Raw genomic sequence first — 20,004 nt, forward strand, 5'->3', positions numbered from 1 at the left:
ATAAATAATGGCGCTAAAGCCGTGAAATCAACTTTATCAGCAGAGAAAGAAAAATCCGGAAGAGTAAACGCCGACAGAGGAACTGTCGTAAATATACGTATGTAACCATTTATTTCTATTTCTAATTATTCTTACATATATTTCTACCAACATTGATAAAAATTTAAAATTTGCATAATAATTCAAAGTAAACTAAATTTTAAATTTCGGGTTTTGCGTTTTGCGATAAGGCCGATCATAGCAGTAAGCAACTATATATTTTAATGTGCCTACTAATAAATTTCAAATGCTCTATCTATACAAACATTCAGCTATTGATTTGCGTTGCAAATTTACTTGAAATTTTATTGTTTTGGCAATATTTAAATCAGCAACTTTTCGGAAATATTTGAAATTTAGTGGTTATTATAATAATATGGAAATTGCATTAAGCTTATAAAACAGTGAATTTTTCTTTATAAATCATTTAGAAATAAGCGTCCAGTTATTGAAAAAAATAAAAAAACGCTTATGAAAATAATTTAAAAATTTCCATGTCGAAAAAGTTGACAAACAGTTTTTCGTATTTTGTAAACAATTTACTTTCATACTCTAAATATTTATAAACAAATAACCTCAACGTCTACGAAATGGTTTTGAGAAAAATTAAAATAATATTGAATTTATTGTTATCACAGCAAATCTGTTTCTAAGCCTCGTTAAATCAAAAATTTATTATTTTTATAATAAAATCGTCCTCTGATATGCCAGGAAATGAAATTTTAATTTTAATTTAGAGAAAATCCGCAGACCGGATGTTCATTTGTTTTCAAAAAAAAAAAAAACAAATTATATAATTTTCTTAACCAGACTTACCATTTTATACAATTTATACCAAACGCGACAAATATTAACAGGATTTTCAAATAATACTCGGATTTACAAAATTCTTACCTGATTTACAAAATTTTTTTCTTTTAAAATAATTTTCAATAAAATTACCCTGTTTCAAACACATGTCCGATTCTGAGGGCAATTCCAGCGAAAAATCAAGCTCTAAAGGAAGGTGTTCATTAGCTCGTCAAGAAGATTTTTTAGGATTTAATGACTCAGATATCGCAGAAAATAATAATTCAAATTTTCAGTCAGTAACTAATATTATACACACTCAGCCTTCAGCAAATCCGTCTAATAACTCAGACAACCTACTAACTAGCACTTCCAATTTTCAGTCAGGAGCTGACCTTTCCAATTTTCACTCTACTTTAAATTCTTCTACTTCGCCTTCAACAAATAATTCTTCAGATTTACAATCGAATAACAATATTTCAATCATTGCAACCTCAGAACAGAAAAAGGTATTCTTTACCAGTTGCGCCTCAATTATTAGGGACAACTAAAGCGGCGATCCACTGGCATTCGAATCTTTTATCGACAAAATAAAATTAATTGAAGTCTTCTCAGATGAAAATTTAAATAGCACTTTTATTGCATTTTTGAAATCCAAACTTGAGGGAAAAGCACGCGAAGCATTACCAACCGTAATAAATTCAGTCGATGACATAAAGACTGCCTTGAGAAATATAATAAAACCCGACAACTCGAAAGTTGTTTCTGGTAAAATCGCGTCTTTACATGTCATCAATAATAACTACTCAGACTTTGCTAAGCGCGTTGAAGAACTATCCGACGCATTGGAACGTTCTTTGATTATTTAAGGTATGACACAAGCCAAGGCACATGAAATGGCCGTAGAGCAAACAGTGAATGTGTGCAGGTTGAACACTCGTTCAGAATTGGTCAAATCCATCCTGGCTTCAACTACCTTCAGTGATTCAAAAGACGTAGTTGCAAAAATGATAGTCGAACGTAATAATGATGTAAAAGAAAGACAAGTACTAGCATTCCGTACTCGTGGTAATTGGCAAAATAGTTTTCGAGGAAATTATAGAGGTAATAATTTCAATAGTAGGTACAACAATCCAAATGCAAGATTCAACAATAACAATAGAAATAACTACAACAATAATAATTATGGGTACAATAATTCTAATAGAGGTAATAATGACAGATATAGCACTAATAGAAACAATCAGCCTAGTAGTTGTAACAATAATGCTAATAATAATAATAGACGTTCAAATTCGCGAAGTAATGCCAATGTACGCGCTTTAAACGTGAACGACCCTCAGGAGCGAACACTGGGGGATCAGGATCACGATTTAGACAATTAACCGAATCTTCTTCAAAAATATTAAAATCCGTCTACTGCTTGAACCTTAATTATTCAGATTTTATTGAACTCCAATGTAGCGATTCCTACAAACCGTGTACTTTTCTAGTAGATTCTCAAGCAGATATTTCTTTAATCAAAATTTTAAGTTTATCTCAAAATTGTAACTTTAATAGTAATGAAATTATTAATATAACAGGCGTAACAGCAGAAACAATTTCAACTTTAGGAACCCTAAAAACCAAATTAATTGCATATAAATGTTTAATACCGCATACTTTACATGTAGTTAATGACGATTTCAATATACCTTCAGACGGAATACTCGGCAAAGACTTTTTAAAATTAAATAAATGCATTATTAATTATGCAAGCGATAGCATAACTATTAATACCGGATTAGATAACGCAAATATACCAATTTTACACGGCACAAGCACTGATTCTTTAGTTATTCCTCCGAGATGTGAAGTTTATCGGTTATTTAAATTACCAAAATGCGACAATCCCGTTTTTGTAGACTCACAAGAGATATGTAGTGGTGTTTTTACGGCAAAGTGCATTGTTGACACAAATAATCCAGTTATAAAAATTTTAAATATTACTGACGAAATAAAACATGTCAACAATTGCAATATCGTAACGGAAGATATCATCAACTACAATGTCTACAAAATCAATGAAACTTCAAAAGATCAAAAACGCTTAGAGGAATTAACGAAAATTTTAAAAAATCAAATTCCGGGTTATGCTCAAAAACAATTACTAGATTTATGCTTAAAATATGCCGATGTATTCGCTTTAAAAACTGATCGTATGACTTTAAATAATTTTTACGAACAAAAGCTACGTTTAACTGATAAAAATCCAGTCTATATAAAAAATTATCGTTTACCATATACACAACGTGAAGAAATTAACAAACAAGTCGGAAATTTAATGCGAAAAGCTTATCGCAGACAAATTTCCGTTGGCACGCGTCGACGACATACTCGACAATCTTGGCAGAGCCAAATATTTTTCAACTTTAGATCTTTTTTCTGGTTTTCACCAAATACCACTTCATGTTAATTCTAGAGACGTTACATCTTTCAGTACAGATCGAGGAGCTTTTCGTTGGAAAGTTTTACCTTTCGGTTTAAATATAGCACCAAACTCTTTTTCACGTATGATGTCATTAGCATTTTCAGGCATTTCGCCAAATCAAGCTTTTATGTACATTGACGATGTTATCGTCATCGGATGTAGCGAGACACATCACCTCAAAAATTTAGAAAAAGTTTTCGAAACTTGTAGAAAATTCAATTTAAAGTTAAATTCCAACAAATGCAATTTCCTTCGTTCTGAAGTAACTTTTTTAGGCCATAAATGCACCTCCAAAGGCCTGCTGCCAGATGACTCAAAAATAGACGCAATTAAAAAATACACTAAGCCTAAAGACAAGGACGCTGGGATTCAAGGGGTTGTGTAGCGCAATATATAGCTTCTCCAACCCAATTGTCAACCTCACCTTCGAGCGGCGAATCCCGTTTCACTAACAGACGAGGCTCTGGCGACCCCAAGCTCCTCATGGAACTTGGGGGTGGGGAGGGATGGATGGCCTGAAGGTTTAATGTGGCCATATAAATCGTTCCCGAGATGGTCGGGCCAGCACCTTAATGGTGCTGTGTTACCGGAGCGTATCGGATCTGTATCCGACAAAGGACCATCACATCGATAACACTCCCCAAAGCCTTCGGGGAGTAACTAATCGCTACAACAACAACAACAACAACAAGGACGCTGTACCCCAGCGGGTAAGGGGGTCAGAATATACTCGCGGTAGGTATGCCTGTCGTAAGAGGCGACTAAAATACCAGATTCAAGGGGTGTGTAGCGCAACCCTTCAGGTTGCCAGCGCAATATATAGCTTCTCCAAATCCAATTGTCAACCTCACCTATCCGCGGCGAATCCTGTTTCACTAACAGACGAGGCTCTGGCGACCCCAAGCTCCTCATGGATCTTGGGATGGGGAGGGAGGGGATGGACTGAAGGTTTAATGTGGCCACATAAATCGTTCCCGAGATGGTCGGGCTAGCACCTTAATGGTGCTGTGTTACCGGAGCGTACCGGATCTGCATCCGGCAAAGGACCATCACATCGATAACACTCCCCAAAGCCTTCGGGGAGCAACCTTATCGCTACAACAACAACAACAAGGACGCTGTTAGGCGATTCGTTGCATTTGCAAATTATTATAGGCGTTTTATACCTAACTTTGCGTCACTGGCAGCCCCTTTAAATCGTCTAAATCGGAAAAAAGTTGAATTTGTTTGGGATGATGCTTGCGAAAATGCTTTCGAAAAATTAAGTTATCATTAATGTCTCCTCAATTATTACAATACCCTGATTTTTCAAAAGAGTGGTTGTGGCGCTATATTAAGCCAAAAGCATGGAGATAATGACTTACCGATTTGCTTTGCATCAAAATCTTTCAATTAAGCCGAACAGAAAAAGGCAATCGTAGAATTAGAACTTTTAGCAATACATTTTGCTATAAAACATTTTCGGCCGTATGTCTACGGTACACATTTCACGGTAAAATCAGACCATAGACCATTAGTTTATCTATTCAATATGAAAGATCCTTCCTCGAAACTCTCTAGAATCAGATTAGATTTATCAGAATACAATTTTACAATTGAATATATTAAAGGAAAATCGAATGTTGTGGCTGATGCTCTTTCGCGTATAAGTATAGACGAGATTAAAGATTCGACAAAACACGTTTTAGCCGTTAAAACGCGATCACAAACTAAACAACAAGAATTACAAAATGAAAAAATAAGTTTAAATGATACGACCTCTAAGATAATAAAGTACAAGTTTATGATACATTTTCATACGATTTTTCAAAAAAGATACCGCGAGTAAAATCAACAATACAATATAATAAATATAAGGAGATCTCCAATTTACAAATTTATGCGCATTTAAAACATAAAAAATATAATTTACTTAATATCGTGACTGCTAACGAAATAACGAATTTAGATGAGTTACTTTCGAGGCTGGAAAAAGCAACAATTAGAATGGCCAAAAAATGATATATTTTTCAATAATTTTTCAATTACGAATTTTAAAATCCGCGGGAATGAAATTTTAAAATCATTACAAATAATATTGACGGACCCTGTAGAGACCGTAACAGACAATGAACAGAAACAAAAACTTATGACAATTTATCACGAAGACCCACTGTTAGGAGGTCATTGCGGAACAAAAAGGATATATGCCAAATTAAGAACTAAATATTACTCGAAAAACATGACACGTGATATAGCGAAATTCGTGAAAAATTGCAATAAATGTCTGTTAAATAAAGTGAGACCAAAAACAAAAGAAAATCTTGTCCTTACTCCAACACCCTGCAAACCATTTGACATAGTGATTATCGTCACAATAGGTCCACTTCCAGAATCAAACTATGGTAACAAGTTCGCTGTTACTATGATTTGTGACTTTTCTAAATACCTGGTAACAGTAGCTGTACCAGATAAATCATCAAAAACTATCGCATGTGCTATTTTTGAAACTTTTATATTAACATATGGTACAATGAAAGCCATTAGATCCGATTTAGGGACGGAATACAAAAATGAATTATTCTCGGAATTAACAAAACTTTTAAAAATTAATCATGATTTCTCAACAGCTTATCACCACGAAACTGTTGGTACTGTTGAAAGAAACCATAGAGTCTTTAACGAATATTTACGTGCATATCTAGATGAAACGTATTCAGATTGGGATACGTATTTGAAATATTTTACATTTTTACATAATACTACAAGTAGTTCGGTTTTCGACAATAAATTTACTCCGTTCGAATTAATATTTGGCAGGAAATCTACAATGCCACATGAATTACAAAAGGAACAAATCGACCCGATTTATAATATAGAAAATTATACAAAAGAGCTAAAATATAGAATGCAAAAATCTCATAAAATGGCAACGAATTTGATTAATAAACATAAAATTAGAAATAAAGAATTATACGATAAAACCGCTAAGCCTTTAGAAATTAAAATTAATGATAGGGTTTTAGTAGAAACAGAACCGAGAAATAAACATAGAAATATATATCAGGGTCCCTACATAATAAAGAATATCGATGGACCAAATGTAAACATTTTTGATGAAATTAATAAAATTGAAAAAACTGTACACAAAAATCGTATACAAAAAATTAATTAAATTGATAGCCGAAAATAATCTTTGCATATAACCCTACTTTAAGAACATGCCAATGAAGGCCAAACTAAACAACCTGTTAATGTTAATTTTTAATACGGCCTAAATTGAAAAAACTGTACATAAAAACCGTATCCAAAAATTTTATTAAAATTTATAGTACTTTTAAATTTTACTAATTAATCTTTAAATATGAATATATTTTAAGAATGCGCCAAGGAATGTAACAAAAAAAAATTTTTTATGTTAATTTCGATTCAAGCTAATTTACTAAATATATGTCACCTAAATAATATAAAAAGGTAGCAACTTACTTACGTTAAGTAGTAGTAATAGTAGTAGCTTATACAATAAGCTTACCATACAAGATAAAATATCGGCTCACTTCAAACTAAACTAAATTATCAAAATCTAAAAATTAACTTTTCCTTTTTTCTTTTTGCAAATTTCAATTTTAACTCTTTTTGATATAGCCTAAAGAAGAATGTGGCAAGACTGATCACCTTGCCAAATTCTTCCTTTCCAAAGGGGGATGATGTAGCGTCATGTAGTGCCAGCCAACTAAAAACTAAAAATAAAACTAAAAACTAAAATAGCTGGCATCACCCCCACATGCAACCATGCATGTATGCACTTGGCGTTACTGGGTGAAAGAGTCGAATGACGGAGAGAATTCTGATTGGCTGAATCTTCCGTTAATCGACTCTATCACGCCACTGCATCATGCGATTTTACCGCTATGCACTTTTGGCATAGCGGCAGGGCCGCTTTGAAGCGTCAGCATTTTTCTACAGTTTTGAGTTAGAATTGAGCCGGCCGCCGCGTGATAACTAAACGCTAAAAATTAAGTAAAACTAAAGTGAACCAAATTAGAAAGACAGAAAAACTAAATTATAAAAATAAGAACTTAAAACAATATATATATATATATATATATTTGTATGAACAAACCAAAAGTATATTCTTTTAAATAAAAGAAACTAAAATGTATTAAAATAGTGTTTTGCTGTGTGTGTGTGCTTGTGGCTGCAAGCCCAAAATAAGTGGCATCGAAATGCCACTTTACAATGTATATACGTAATGCAGTCATCACAAGTAAACTTCACCATTCGATGCGATCCTATTACATTGGCTTTGTAGCTATCCAACCCAGAACATTTTGGTGCAGAGATATACCCACACACCTGACACCTGTCTCTCCGCATATTGCAACTTTGCATTTATCACATTTGGTGGTTTCGGACATTTCGTCTTTGAAACCACGCGCTTTTCACTATTTTATATTATTTGTATATAATTATTATAATGTATATTGTTTGTCAGACGAACATACATACATATATATGTATGTGTATTATTAGTTAATTTGAGTCACATTCTCACAATATTTTAGAGCAGACACAGTATATTGATATTTATAATCATATTTTAAATATAACCTCCTCGTTAGCTTCCTGAGTCTATATCTCACATTAATGACTATATTTAGACGATTTTTATATTGGTTTTGATCCTTTCATTTACTTAGACTAGTGATGTATCACTTAGTGTCACTAATATTCGTCACAATTTTTACCTATCCATATCTTTAATGTTGCTTGTTACCGGAACGTACCGGATCTATATCCGGCAAAGGACCATCAGCATCGATAACACTCCCCAAGGACTTGGGGAGTTTCCTTATCGCTACAACAACAACACCAATAATCTTTTCAATTGCAATGCGGACCAACGCTTTTAACACACCTTTCTCTCTGGTTCACCCCTGTTGAAACTAAAAGTTTCCTCGGACTAACGTTAAAGGATTTTGATGACAGTTTGTCAGTGGTAGCACCTAGAAGAACCCAGTTATCTCTCCTATGCTTTTGCTGACGGTGGAAGATATGAAAGGACCAAAGTTGAAGAAAGAGGGGAATGTTGAGAGCAAGTTAATACAACAATAAAGCCAATACTATTCCTTTCATAAACAAAATAGAAACTTTAGAGAAAAATCGCTACTAAATACGCATTGATACCTCAGTAGAAAAATTTGTTGACCCTAATTTCAGGGGGTTCCGTAAAATGCATGGGGAATATTTTGAATAAGGTGCCACAATTTTCCAACTTTTTTTTCGAGGGGTGGCGGGGGTCCTAAAAATCACAAAATTATCATCCGCAACTCTAGGAAACTCTTAGTTTATGAAATATAAGCTTTTTAATTTCCAAATTTAGTAAAATTCCAACTTAAGTCCTGCACTTAAAATTAGGGTCGCACATGTCGATAGCGTAATCAAAAGACGCGTATTCGCGTCAAGATTCAGAATCCGAAAGCAGAAACTATATTTTTTATCTCGTTTAAAAGTTATTCGCGGAAAACACGTCGGTACTATTGTCCTTTTTCGTTGTTCAATTAAACAAACGAAAACAAATGAAGGTTGTTGTTGTAGCAATGCTTCGCCCCACCTAACAGCCGCGACCGATCACAAATTGTCATCAATATCCTCTAACGGGAGTCCAAGGAAACTTGCCGTTTCAACAGGGGTGGACCATAAGGAAAAAATTAAATTAGAGGCGTTGGTTTCACATTACAATTAAAGAGATGGTTGGTGTCATGTGGAGACACATTGCAAGCGGGGCATACATTTTGTATGTCGGGGTTGATTCTGGATAGGTAAGAGTTTAACCTGTTACAGTATCCAGAACGAAGTTGAGCAAGAGTGACACGCGTTTCCCTGGGGAGTATGCCTTCCTCTTCCGCGAGTTTTGGATACTTTTCTTTAAGTACTGGATTCACCGGGAATTCCCGGCATAAAGGTCCGACGCCTGTTTATGGAGTTCACCAAGGACCTGCTTGTGTTATTTCGCTTCATACGGCTGGGTTCTCAGGTACCGTATTTCCTCAAAATGCTTACGGAGATGACTCCTTAAACCCCTAGCCGGTGATGGTGCTTCAACCACATGTCTGTTGGGATGCTCAGGTTTCTGGGTATTCAACAGGTACTGTTTGGTCTCCATCTCATCTCTCTCCCTGATGGGGAGTATTCTCGCCTCATTATGCAGTTGGTGTTCTGGGGACATAAGAAGACAGCCCGTAGCAATTCGTGGTGAATAGTGTTGCCAGCTCCGCAACAATATCTTTTTAGGGCCGTTCCATTGGTTTATCGAGCTCTGGCTCTGGCTCAAATCTCATTGGAACGATCTGGATCAACTTTATGAGAGCTGGCAGCACTAATATAAAATAACTGTTTTGTAGAAAATAAGAAGAAACGTACACAAAATTTTAAGATACTGATAGAATTATTAACATTTAAATAGTTTCACACGTATGCAAACTATTTATTTTCCTTACATCATCTTCAAGGTGTTTACTCTTTCAGTGTTTTTGCTTTTAAATATGGCGAGATCTTTTATGTATACACAAATGTACACGTATTTAGTTCAGTGCTACAATGGCTCAACTATATGGTTGGTTCATCTCACCAGCTGATTTTATTTTTTTCATTTCACTGGAGCAGGGATTCTCAGAAAGAGATGGCAAACTTAAAAAGAAACCAACGAATTTACAACATTTTCTTACTACTTACAAATACTGCTAAGCTTTATGTTTTCATTCCATTCTATTCGTCCAACACCAACACGCTAATTTTGGCAATGTGAACAAAGGTATGTTATTGCTGTAGAGATGAGCCAACCATATAGTTGAGCCATGAGTGCTACCAACTCAAAAGTGGTTAGCTGTCAAAAAATCGACTACAGAAAACGAAACGAACAGAACTGCTATACGGATCAGAAATTGAACCAGATAAATATCAGGATCACAACGTTGTTGTTGCATTTGCATGTTAAATTTCTATCCGTATCTCGCTCAAGTCTCAATGGAACGTAACTTTTATCTTGGTAGAACATTATAAGGTGGTGGCACGTCGACATAAATGCAAACAAACATACACTATCATGCCAAGTCCGGGTGTGTGGTATAACCGTGGCTACCGCCACGGTGATGTCCTTCTGCGTAGTACACCCTTCTGCGCAGCACCCCAAATAATATTAGACTACAAATTATTAAAAGTGTTTTACAAAAACAAAATACATTGATAGTGTATGTTTGTTTGCATTTATGTCGACGTGCCACCACCTTATAATGTTCTACCAAGATAAAAAGATATTGTTGCGGAGCTGGCAACACTATTCACCACCTTCATTTGTTTTCCTTTGTTTAATTGCAACAACGAAAAAAGCGACAATAGTACCGACGTGTTTTCCGCGAATAACTTTTAAACGATATAAAAAATATAGTTTCTGCTATCGCATTCTGAATCTTGACGCAAATACGCGTCTTTTGATACCGCTATCGACATGTGCGACCTGAATTTTAAGTGCAGGACTTAAGTTGAAATTTTACTAAATTTGGAAATTAAAAAGCTTATATTTGATAAACTAAGAGTTTCCTAGAGCTGCGGATGATAATTTTGTGATTTTTAGGACCGCCTCTACCCCTAAATCAAAAAAAGTTTGAAAATCGTGGCACCTTATATAAAATCTATGCCCCTATTACCGTTTACAACTCAACTTAGTTGGGTTGTAATTAATGGCCCTATTACGGTGAACAACTCAACTTAGTTGGGTTGTAATTAAAACAACTCAACTTTTAGACAACTCAACTCCTGTTTGGTATTACGAATTACAACTTATTTCAGTTGAAGTTGAATTGAGTTGCCAACGTCAGAAAGTGTTGATTTGACAGATAAATGAACAGCTGATCAATTTGTGGAGGAAATTTAAGCATATACGAAATAAAAGCAAAACGGACATTATATGAAAATCTATTTTATAATGGCGAAAATGTTGGAGATTGACATGTCGCGAATGCGGAAAACATTCGCGTGATCATTCCAATCCCTTGGAACTACCAAGCACCAAGTAAGAAAATGTTTAAGTGACAAATGATCAGCTTCTCATGAAGTTATTTTGCAGATTTGAACGGAAGCATTTTGCTCATTACTAAACAAAATTAAGGACCATTTCTGCATACGCCTTCGTATTTTAAAATTATGCGCCACACTCCGATTCCTTGCTGACGGCAGCTATCAAATATGCTGTAGAAATGATTTTGGTGTTGGACTGGTTTAAGATATTATTGAGGAGCATATTTGTGCGAAGTGGATTAAAACCCAAACAGCAACAATTGTATTTTACTCTAAAACAGGATTCCCAGGAGTAGTAATTAGTATCAATGGGACTCATGTTCGCATTATTTCACCTATTTTGGCTGCATCCGAACTGCGGCCAGCCTCGTCCAACTTCGGAATGTCGCTCCATAGAGTCAAAAAATTATTCAATGTAATCCTTCGTTTTAAAATTGTTGTTTATTGTTTGATTAAAAAAGGTTTAACTACCAGCTTTCAATTTTTTGTTTTTATTAGGTAACGTTTTATGAGACCGTGCACTATTTAACTCTTATCAAAGGTGGTACCAAAAGACGTGTATCGATCTCCGTTTTTAGGATTCGAAAGCGGAAATTAAAAATTGTATTCCTGTCGAAAGATATTTACAAAAACTCACAAAATGGCCCCAGAGGCTCCGAAATATGAGGTCCGATGCACAGTTTTTTTGCACAGAACATCTTTCTGCGTTCGCGGCCTTTGCCCGCGATTTGTAAAAATAACCCTGGGTGGATCCAACGCCTTTCTGCATTAGTGTGTACAAAAAATCTGGCAAAATACAACAACCACATGAAAATTTGAACCGAAATGATGACAGAAATAAAATTTTTAATTTTTGTTTTCGGATTCTTAAATCGCCGGTCGAAACGTGTCTTTTGATACCAACTTTGAAAATTTTTGTTAAAAATTAGATGGTGAACCGTCTTCTAAAACTTAACATTTTTTCAAAACAACTGCAAAATTGTATGAGACAACTGCTAGTAATCAGTTGTAAGATTTTGAAGTCTTTGACAACTACACCAACACAAGGTTGTAAACGGTAATGGCACAAAAAGTTGTTAGACTAGACAACTCAACCGACATTTTTTTTGACAGGTTGAGTTGTAATCCGTAATACCAAATTGCGAAATTTCAACCCAATCAGAGTTGAGTTGTAAACGGTAATAGGGGCATAAAACAACTCAACTTTAAGACAACTCAACTCCTGTTTGGTATTACGAATTACAACTTATTTCAGTTGAAATTGAATTGAGTTGCCAACTTCACAAAGTGATGATTTCACAGATAAATAAACAGCTGATCAATTTGTGGCAGAAATTTAAGCATTTTCAAATGTGTTTTTTTTTATTAATATTATAAGAAATCTATTTTATAATGACAAAAATGTTGGTGATTGACATTTCGCGAATACGGAAAACATTCGCGTGATCATTCCAATCCCTTAGAACTACCAAGCACCAAGTAAGAAAATGTTTAAGTGACAAACAAATAATGAGTTTCATATGAAGTTATTTTGCAGATTTGAAAGGAAGCATTTTACTCAGTACTAAACAAAATTAAGGACCATTTCCGCATACGCATTCGTATTTTAAAATTATGCGCCATACTCCGATTCCTTGCTGACGGCAGCTATCAAATATGATGTGGAAATGATTTTGGTGTTGGACTGGTTTTAGATATTATTGAGGAGAATATTTGTGCGAAGTAGATTAAAACCCAAACAGAAAAAACTGTATTTTACTCAAATAGGATTCCCAAGAGTAGTGATAAGTATCAATGGGACTCGCATAATTATTTCACCTATTTTGGCTGCATCCGAACTGCGCCCAGCCTCGTCCAACTAAAGTCAAAAAGTTATTCAATATAATTCGTTTAAACGTTGTTTTTTCTAGAAATGTGTACAACATTGTTGATTATTGTTTGATTAAAAAAGGTTTAACTACCGGCTTTAAATGTTTTGCTTTTTTTTTTTGGTAACGTTTTATAAGCCCGTGCACCATCTAACTCTTATCAAAGGTGGTATCAAAAGACGGGTTTCCATCTCCGTTTTTAGGATTCGAGAGCGGAAATCAAAAATTTTATTTCTTTTGAAAGATATTTACAAAGACTCACAAAATTGCCCGAGAGGGTACGAAATATGAGGCCCGTTCCACAGTTTTTTTGCACAGAACATCGTTCTGCGTTGACGGCCTTTGGCCGCGATTCGTAAAAATAACTCTGGTTGGGTCCAACACCTTTCGGCATAGCTGTGTACAAAAAATCTGGCAAAATACAACAACCACATGAAATTAGATTTTATTAGAAATAAAATTTTTAATTTTTGTGGTAATTCTTTACAGCATGACACTGCTAATACGTGTCCAAAAATATCGAGAGAGGTATTAAACGATGCGTCTTGGCATCAGTATTAATAATCCGAAGGCGGAAAATAAAAATTTTAACTCCTTCAAAAGATATTAAACAAAAACCGAAAAAAGACAACAACAATACAACAATGCACATGAAAATCGCCAACTTCAACTACAAATATCTCCGGACAAGAGATAAAATGTTTCTTTTCCGCCTTCGGATTATTGTTCTCGAGATTAATACGCGTCTCGATATTTTTGGACGCGTATTAGCAGTGCCATGCTGTCGCAAAGAATTACAATTTTTGTTTTCGGATTCTTAAATCGGAGGTCGAAACGTGTCTTTTGATATCAACTTTGAACATCTTTGTTAAAAATTAGGCGGTGAACCGTCTTCTAAAACGTAACATTTTTTCAAAATAACTGCAAAATTGCATGAGACAACTGCTAGTAAGCAGTTGTAAGATTTTGACGTCTTTGACAGGTTGAGTTGTAATCTGTAATACCAAATTGCGAAATTTCAACTCAACCAGAGTTGAGTTGTAAACGGTAATAGGGGCACTAACCCAAATGCACCACCATGCGATAATTTTGCAACTAAATGGCAGATTTGGGTAAAAGTCTAGTTGAGGGGTCGACTGCTAATAAGCTACCAAAAATATCGAGGTGTCAAACGCCTCTTGACATCAGTATTAATAATCCGAATCGTTCAAAAAATATTAACGAAAAACCGAAAAATTACCCGCGTGTCCCTCCGAAACAGGGGGTGGTATCCATAGTATTTTTGTGCAGAACACTTTCCTGCAATGGCGGCCTTCGGCCGCGCTTATAAAAAATTACCCTGGGTGGGTCCAACACCGGTTTGAAGACCAAAACTATATCCGCGCAAAATACTTATGTTCACAATTTTTTTTGTGGGCAACTTCACACTATTATTACAACAACCACATCAAAATCGCCAACTTCAACTGCAAATATCTCCCGACAGAGATAAAATTTTTCTTTTCCACCTTCGGATTATTGTTGGCGAGGTCAATATACGTCTTTTTTCGATATTTTTGGTGGCGTATTAGCAGTCGACCGCTCAACTAGACTTTTACCCAGTTTTGGTTAAATCCGTCTGTCATATTTCAAACCTGCTGCCAATGCGGCCCCAGTTTTTCGTGTGATCATTGCCAATGGAAAATTCCAGGGAGTAATAAGCGCAGCTACACCTAATGGTTGTTTTAATACAACTATTTCTCGGTTTTTTATTGGACTAGGTATTACTTCTCCATAAATGCGTCTTGCCTGCTCGGCAAACCACTCAAGAAACGCGTTGCCATAAGTAACTTCTCCTCTAGCTTCACTTATTGGTTTCCCGGATTCAGTGGTCATGATGCTTGAAATTTCATCAGCATTTTGTTTTATTAAATAAAACCATTTCTAGAATACAAATTTCTATTAGGAAAAAAAAAATCAACAGTATTAATCTACCTTTAACAGATCGGATCGGTCTTTCGCTGTAAAGCTATGCCATTCAGAATTATTAAGCGCTTTCTTTGCGGCGCTAACTGCTCTCACAGCATCGTTTACGTCCATATTCGGAACTATTCCTACAACATTTCCATTTGCAGGATTAATAACATTAAACATATCTTTATTTCCAGCTTCAACCCACTTTCCATTTATATAAGCGTGTGACTTTAAGAGCGAAGAAAACGACCTTAGTTGGCATAAAGCACGTTTCTGTCGAAAGCTGTTACTTCGCAACATATTTCAGGTTGGCAAATTGTAATTTAATGCCCAATCACGACTTTAAAATTTCCTACTATTCAACCTTTACAGGGCAAATAAATATATTGTTAGGGATAAGACGATACCAGTAAATATGTACAAGTACATTTGCCGTCATCCGGTGGCAAAATCCATTGTACAGGTTTACAAGTATGATATGTATGAGAGGGAAACAATTTCTTTCTAACACACGGCAGTTTGACACTTCGGTCAGTGTCAAACTAGCGTGGAACATGAGTTTTGACACTGAACGAAGTGTCAAAATTACCGGGGTTGCTTCGTCGAAAGCGACACAGGGAAGCAAAAAAGGGATCGGAATATCAAATATGGGTTGCTGTGATGGTAAATTTTTTTGAACGAATTTAGTAGGAAATTTTAAGTGCACCCATATGGGTCCCTCAGAAAATTATAAAAAAATCTTCAATTGTGGTATCTGAGGACGCGTAGTTATTTCAGAATTAAGAATACAAACACGTGAGTTAAGTTTTTCTACCCGTTCAAAAGTTCTCCGCGAAAAACAGTTTGAAACCGAGGTCGACTGCAATAACCGTCCAAAAAAGCGGAAAGAAAAATGAATAGACGCGTTTTGTCCTGTTGTCAATAGTCCGAAGAGAAAAGGTATTCGAATTATTGGAAGCGAGGCCAAAACGCGTCTATTAATACCTCCCCCGACGGTTTTGGTCGTGTTTTAGCAATCGTCCCGGTAATAAAGTATCACAATTTCTTAATTAAAATTGTCCAAAATATATGGTTATTAAAGAGAGATGTAATTAAGTGCTCGTTTGAAAGTAAATAAGTATATTTCTTTGTAATATAAGAAAAAAAAATTTTAAGCAGTTTTCGATAGCAGCTACTAAACTTTTTTTTTGTCCTAAGAAGTACAACAGTGCCAAATAGCATCCACAAAAAAAACGAACAAGAACAAGCATTTTATCAGGTGAGCGTGGCTGTGTATGTGCGTGATGCTACATATCCTACTTGTAGACCTTTACAATGGCAAAATCCTGAGCCAGATAAATAATTTTGCATGTAAATGCAACAACAACGATTTGATCGATAAATTCAGATAGAAGTCTGGTTCAATTTGTGAGCCGGATAATTTGTTAATTACTTCTTTTTAGTTTGGCAACGCTGAATTTAATAAACCTACTTTTTCAAAAATAGATGTCGCTGCTTAGCCTATCGCCGTATGAGTTAAATGCAAAACAGCGGCGACATCTGCCTATCACATTTCACGTGTGGGAAAATTTCACGACATCTGGGGGTCAATTCCCTAACTGTGAGAAAATGAAAAATGTACACTCATTGAAAACTCATATGCACACATAATTTACACTTTAAATTTTCATGCGATTCTGTAAATTATTGAGCACATCGTTTTGCTGAATGAGCGCTGAATGTAAAAGTCTTATGTCAGTGAGAAAATATTCATCAAACGCCATGAAAACAAAAAAGTCATTCTGTAAGAGTGCGTATGAGTTTTGAATGTCACAATAGTGTACACTGGCTGCCAAGAAAACTCACGAAGTTTTTACCAGTGAGTTTTTTTGTTCATAGTTTTGCTTTACAGAATCAGAATTTCTCAGTTTACATAATTTCTTTTGTACACTTTAAAACTCACAGTTAGCGAATAGGGCCCCTGCTTCTCAAGTCTCTCAATGGTCCATAGCATTCCCGTGACAATTGAGCGTGAGCCGTAGCTGTAAAGTCACTGGAAGACGGCAATTATTGTGTTCTACAAATCACTTATTCATATCGCGCATTCACAAGTTCAGGGGGCCTACTCGGTATTGCGATGCGAAAGGCAGTGCGATGCGAAAATAAATTGCGATGCGAAAGGTAATTGGAACTCTGTAGCGCTATCGCATCGCTAACAATGTCGCTTTTTTATTTTTCGCTAATTTTTTGCTTGAGTATGCATCACTGACCAAACTCAAAGAAAGAGAACAAAAGAAACAAGGCGATTACAATTTCGGCAAACGATTAACTTTTGTTGAACAAATTAAAAAAAGGATTCTGTAGCATTATGGAACGATTTAAATGAAGAAAGGATTGATTTAAATGAAGAAATCCTCCCAGTTCAGAAATTGAACTGGAAGAAGTGAACGTGATAAATACAGAAAACGTGGAAAATCATAGAATGGGAAATATTGCTAGTTGTATCAGAGAACAAATAAAAAATGACATGATTTCAAATAGAAATGCTTTATAAAAAAGTGGTTTCGATTTAATTGTTATTTATTTATGTATTTTAAGTCCACTAGGATTACAAATTGTTGCTTTTGTGTTTGTTTTGTTTTTTGAGTTGTCCTATATATTTTTAAATGAATATAAAGATATCAATTTATAAAATCATAAATTAATACTTACATATTTGAACAATGCGAATGCCTATTACTTGTAGCAAGAAAAATGCGAAAATGAATGCTGTTTGAAATTCGCTTTCGCTTTACAGAGTGCCGGCAATGCGAAAAGGGAGAAATATTGCGAATGGGCAAAATGTCAATGCGAAAGTCAAAATATACATGCGAATGTCAAGATACAGAGTACCGATTTTGCGATTTCGCGTATTTTTTCTTTCGCATCGCAATACAGAGTAGGTCCCCAGAATTGCCTCGTTCTGCGCAGCAGCGTTCCAGTTGACCCATGGGCGAATGAAAAAAAGAGGTAAAGGAAAAGGGTCAATTCATACGTCATAAAATACAGTTTATCTATGGCTGAAATGTGTATTTCAGTCTCATCTCTATTCTCTAAATTCGAAATTTTCCTTTAGAGACAATTTTTATGTCTTGAGATGATTTCGGTATTCAGTAAACGAAAGTCACAAAAACAATTCACCATATCAACGAAATTCACCAAACAGACAATTTACTCATACATTGAACAAATAATATAGCATTGCATTTTGTCAACACGGCCACCGTGGTGTGATGGTATCGGGTTCAAACCCCGGGCAAAGCTATATCAAAATTTTAGAAATAAGGTTTTTCAATTAGATGAAAATTTTTCTAAGCGGGGTCGCCCCTCGGCTGTGTTTGACAAGCGCTCCGGGTGTATTTCTGCCATGAAAAGCTCTCAGTGAAAACTCATCTGCCTTGCAGATGCCGTACGCAGTCGGCATAAAATCATGTAGGTCCCGTCCGGCCAATTTGTAGGGAAAATCCAGAGGAGCACGACGCAAGTTGGAAGAAAATCTTGGCCTTACATCTCTTCGGAGCTTATCGCGCCTTACATTTATTTTTTTTTTTGTCAACATAACGTCGGGTGGTATTGTGGCTGAGCTTGCGAAGGCGCCGTTCAGAATTTTTATAGAAGAACCCAAAGTGTGCAGGTTCGAATCTCAGCGGCGCCACATAGAGTTCGATGTTTTTTAAGTATTTGCTTTTTTTAAATTTTTTCTATGCTTATTTTAATTTGAGGAATAAAACAACATTTTTAAAGCGTTTTTCGCAAATAATTTTAATACTTTTTCTGAAATTTACATGTTTGTGATCTGCCCCGGCCCAGCTCACAAATTAATGATTGCTTTTGTGAGGCTGGAAACGCGAGACAACTTACAGAATGGCAAATTGTCTCAAAAGTGATTTTCACCCCATATAGTCTCTAATAGTGACTAGAGGCGGCTTACTGAATTCAGCTGCAAATGTTTACATGCACATTGCGCAATCTTTTAAAATTCTATGTGATTGTGTACCACAAATTACACAAAAGATTGCGCATTGCGCATGTAAATATTAGATCAGCTGATTTTTGTGGGCTATTGTCACGTCATATTCCTTTAGCTTGTTTTTTCTCTTTCTTTCATTCGCTCAAGCAGTCAAACGTGACGTAATGCGCAGAACGAAACAATTTTGAGCTGCCCAATGCGCAATCTTCTAAAGTGATTTGCGGTGATTGTGTACCATATCCACAATAGTTACGTTCCAATGACGCGTGAACCAGGGGCCGATTCCCTAGCTGTGAAAAACTCAAAAATTTACAGTCCCTTCAAAAAACGCGAGTACTCCATAAATAGTGTAAGGAGTATAGGAGTGTTCGAAAACTAATTTGTATTCATACAAAAAATGTGCTCCAATTAAAGGGCGAATTAAAGGTGACTTATAACACACTTACCTTATGCAAATCAATGTAATCGAGTTAGCGTTATGGTATGGCTCCATTAATTGTTTACGTTGATTTCCATAAGGTAGATTCGATCAGCTGTTTTATCTGGTTATGGCTTTATGGTTATAAGTAACCATTAATTCGCCCTTAACATTGCGATGTCCTAGGAGAGGAGTAGGTAATCCCACTCTCGCTTTGTTTGTGAGTAATCCATGGGGTACATACGTGAGAGTACTTTCCAGAGTACTTTCACTGTAGTACTCCATGGAGCACCCACAGAGGATCATATGCCAAAGTACTAAAGAGGAATTGTGTCGGAAAGAATTATCGGAGTGAATTTAATTTAAAATGAAAGTAAATGAAGAGGGGCAATACAACTTTCATATTTTATACTACGAATATTCC

The 20,004-nt window shown here is 35.5% G+C and overlaps 1 protein-coding gene and 1 long non-coding RNA gene across 2 annotated transcripts in view; both read right to left on the reverse strand.

The window, feature by feature from the left end:
* Nucleotides 1–15,630, reverse strand: part of Ssadh (succinic semialdehyde dehydrogenase) — a 543,275-nt gene extending 527,645 nt beyond the window's left edge. Inside the window, exons 1-2 of the mRNA XM_067756680.1 lie at nt 15,196–15,630; nt 14,856–15,144 (exon numbers count right to left, since the gene is read on the reverse strand). Of these exons, the coding sequence (XP_067612781.1) occupies nt 14,856–15,144; nt 15,196–15,474 (568 nt within the window). The 5' untranslated portion in view covers nt 15,475–15,630. The remainder of the gene's footprint in view (nt 1–14,855; nt 15,145–15,195) is intronic.
* Nucleotides 8,633–14,848, reverse strand: LOC137233579 (uncharacterized). Its single transcript, XR_010947512.1, has 2 exons — nt 13,484–14,848; nt 8,633–12,139 (listed from the first exon to the last, which is right to left on the reverse strand). It is a non-coding gene; the product is annotated as an uncharacterized lncRNA (long non-coding RNA).
* Nucleotides 15,631–20,004: the final 4,374 nt, after the last annotated feature.

This window comes from Eurosta solidaginis, chromosome 5, assembly GCF_040869045.1.
Source record: "Eurosta solidaginis isolate ZX-2024a chromosome 5, ASM4086904v1, whole genome shotgun sequence".
NCBI classification, from domain to species: domain Eukaryota; kingdom Metazoa; phylum Arthropoda; class Insecta; order Diptera; family Tephritidae; genus Eurosta; species Eurosta solidaginis.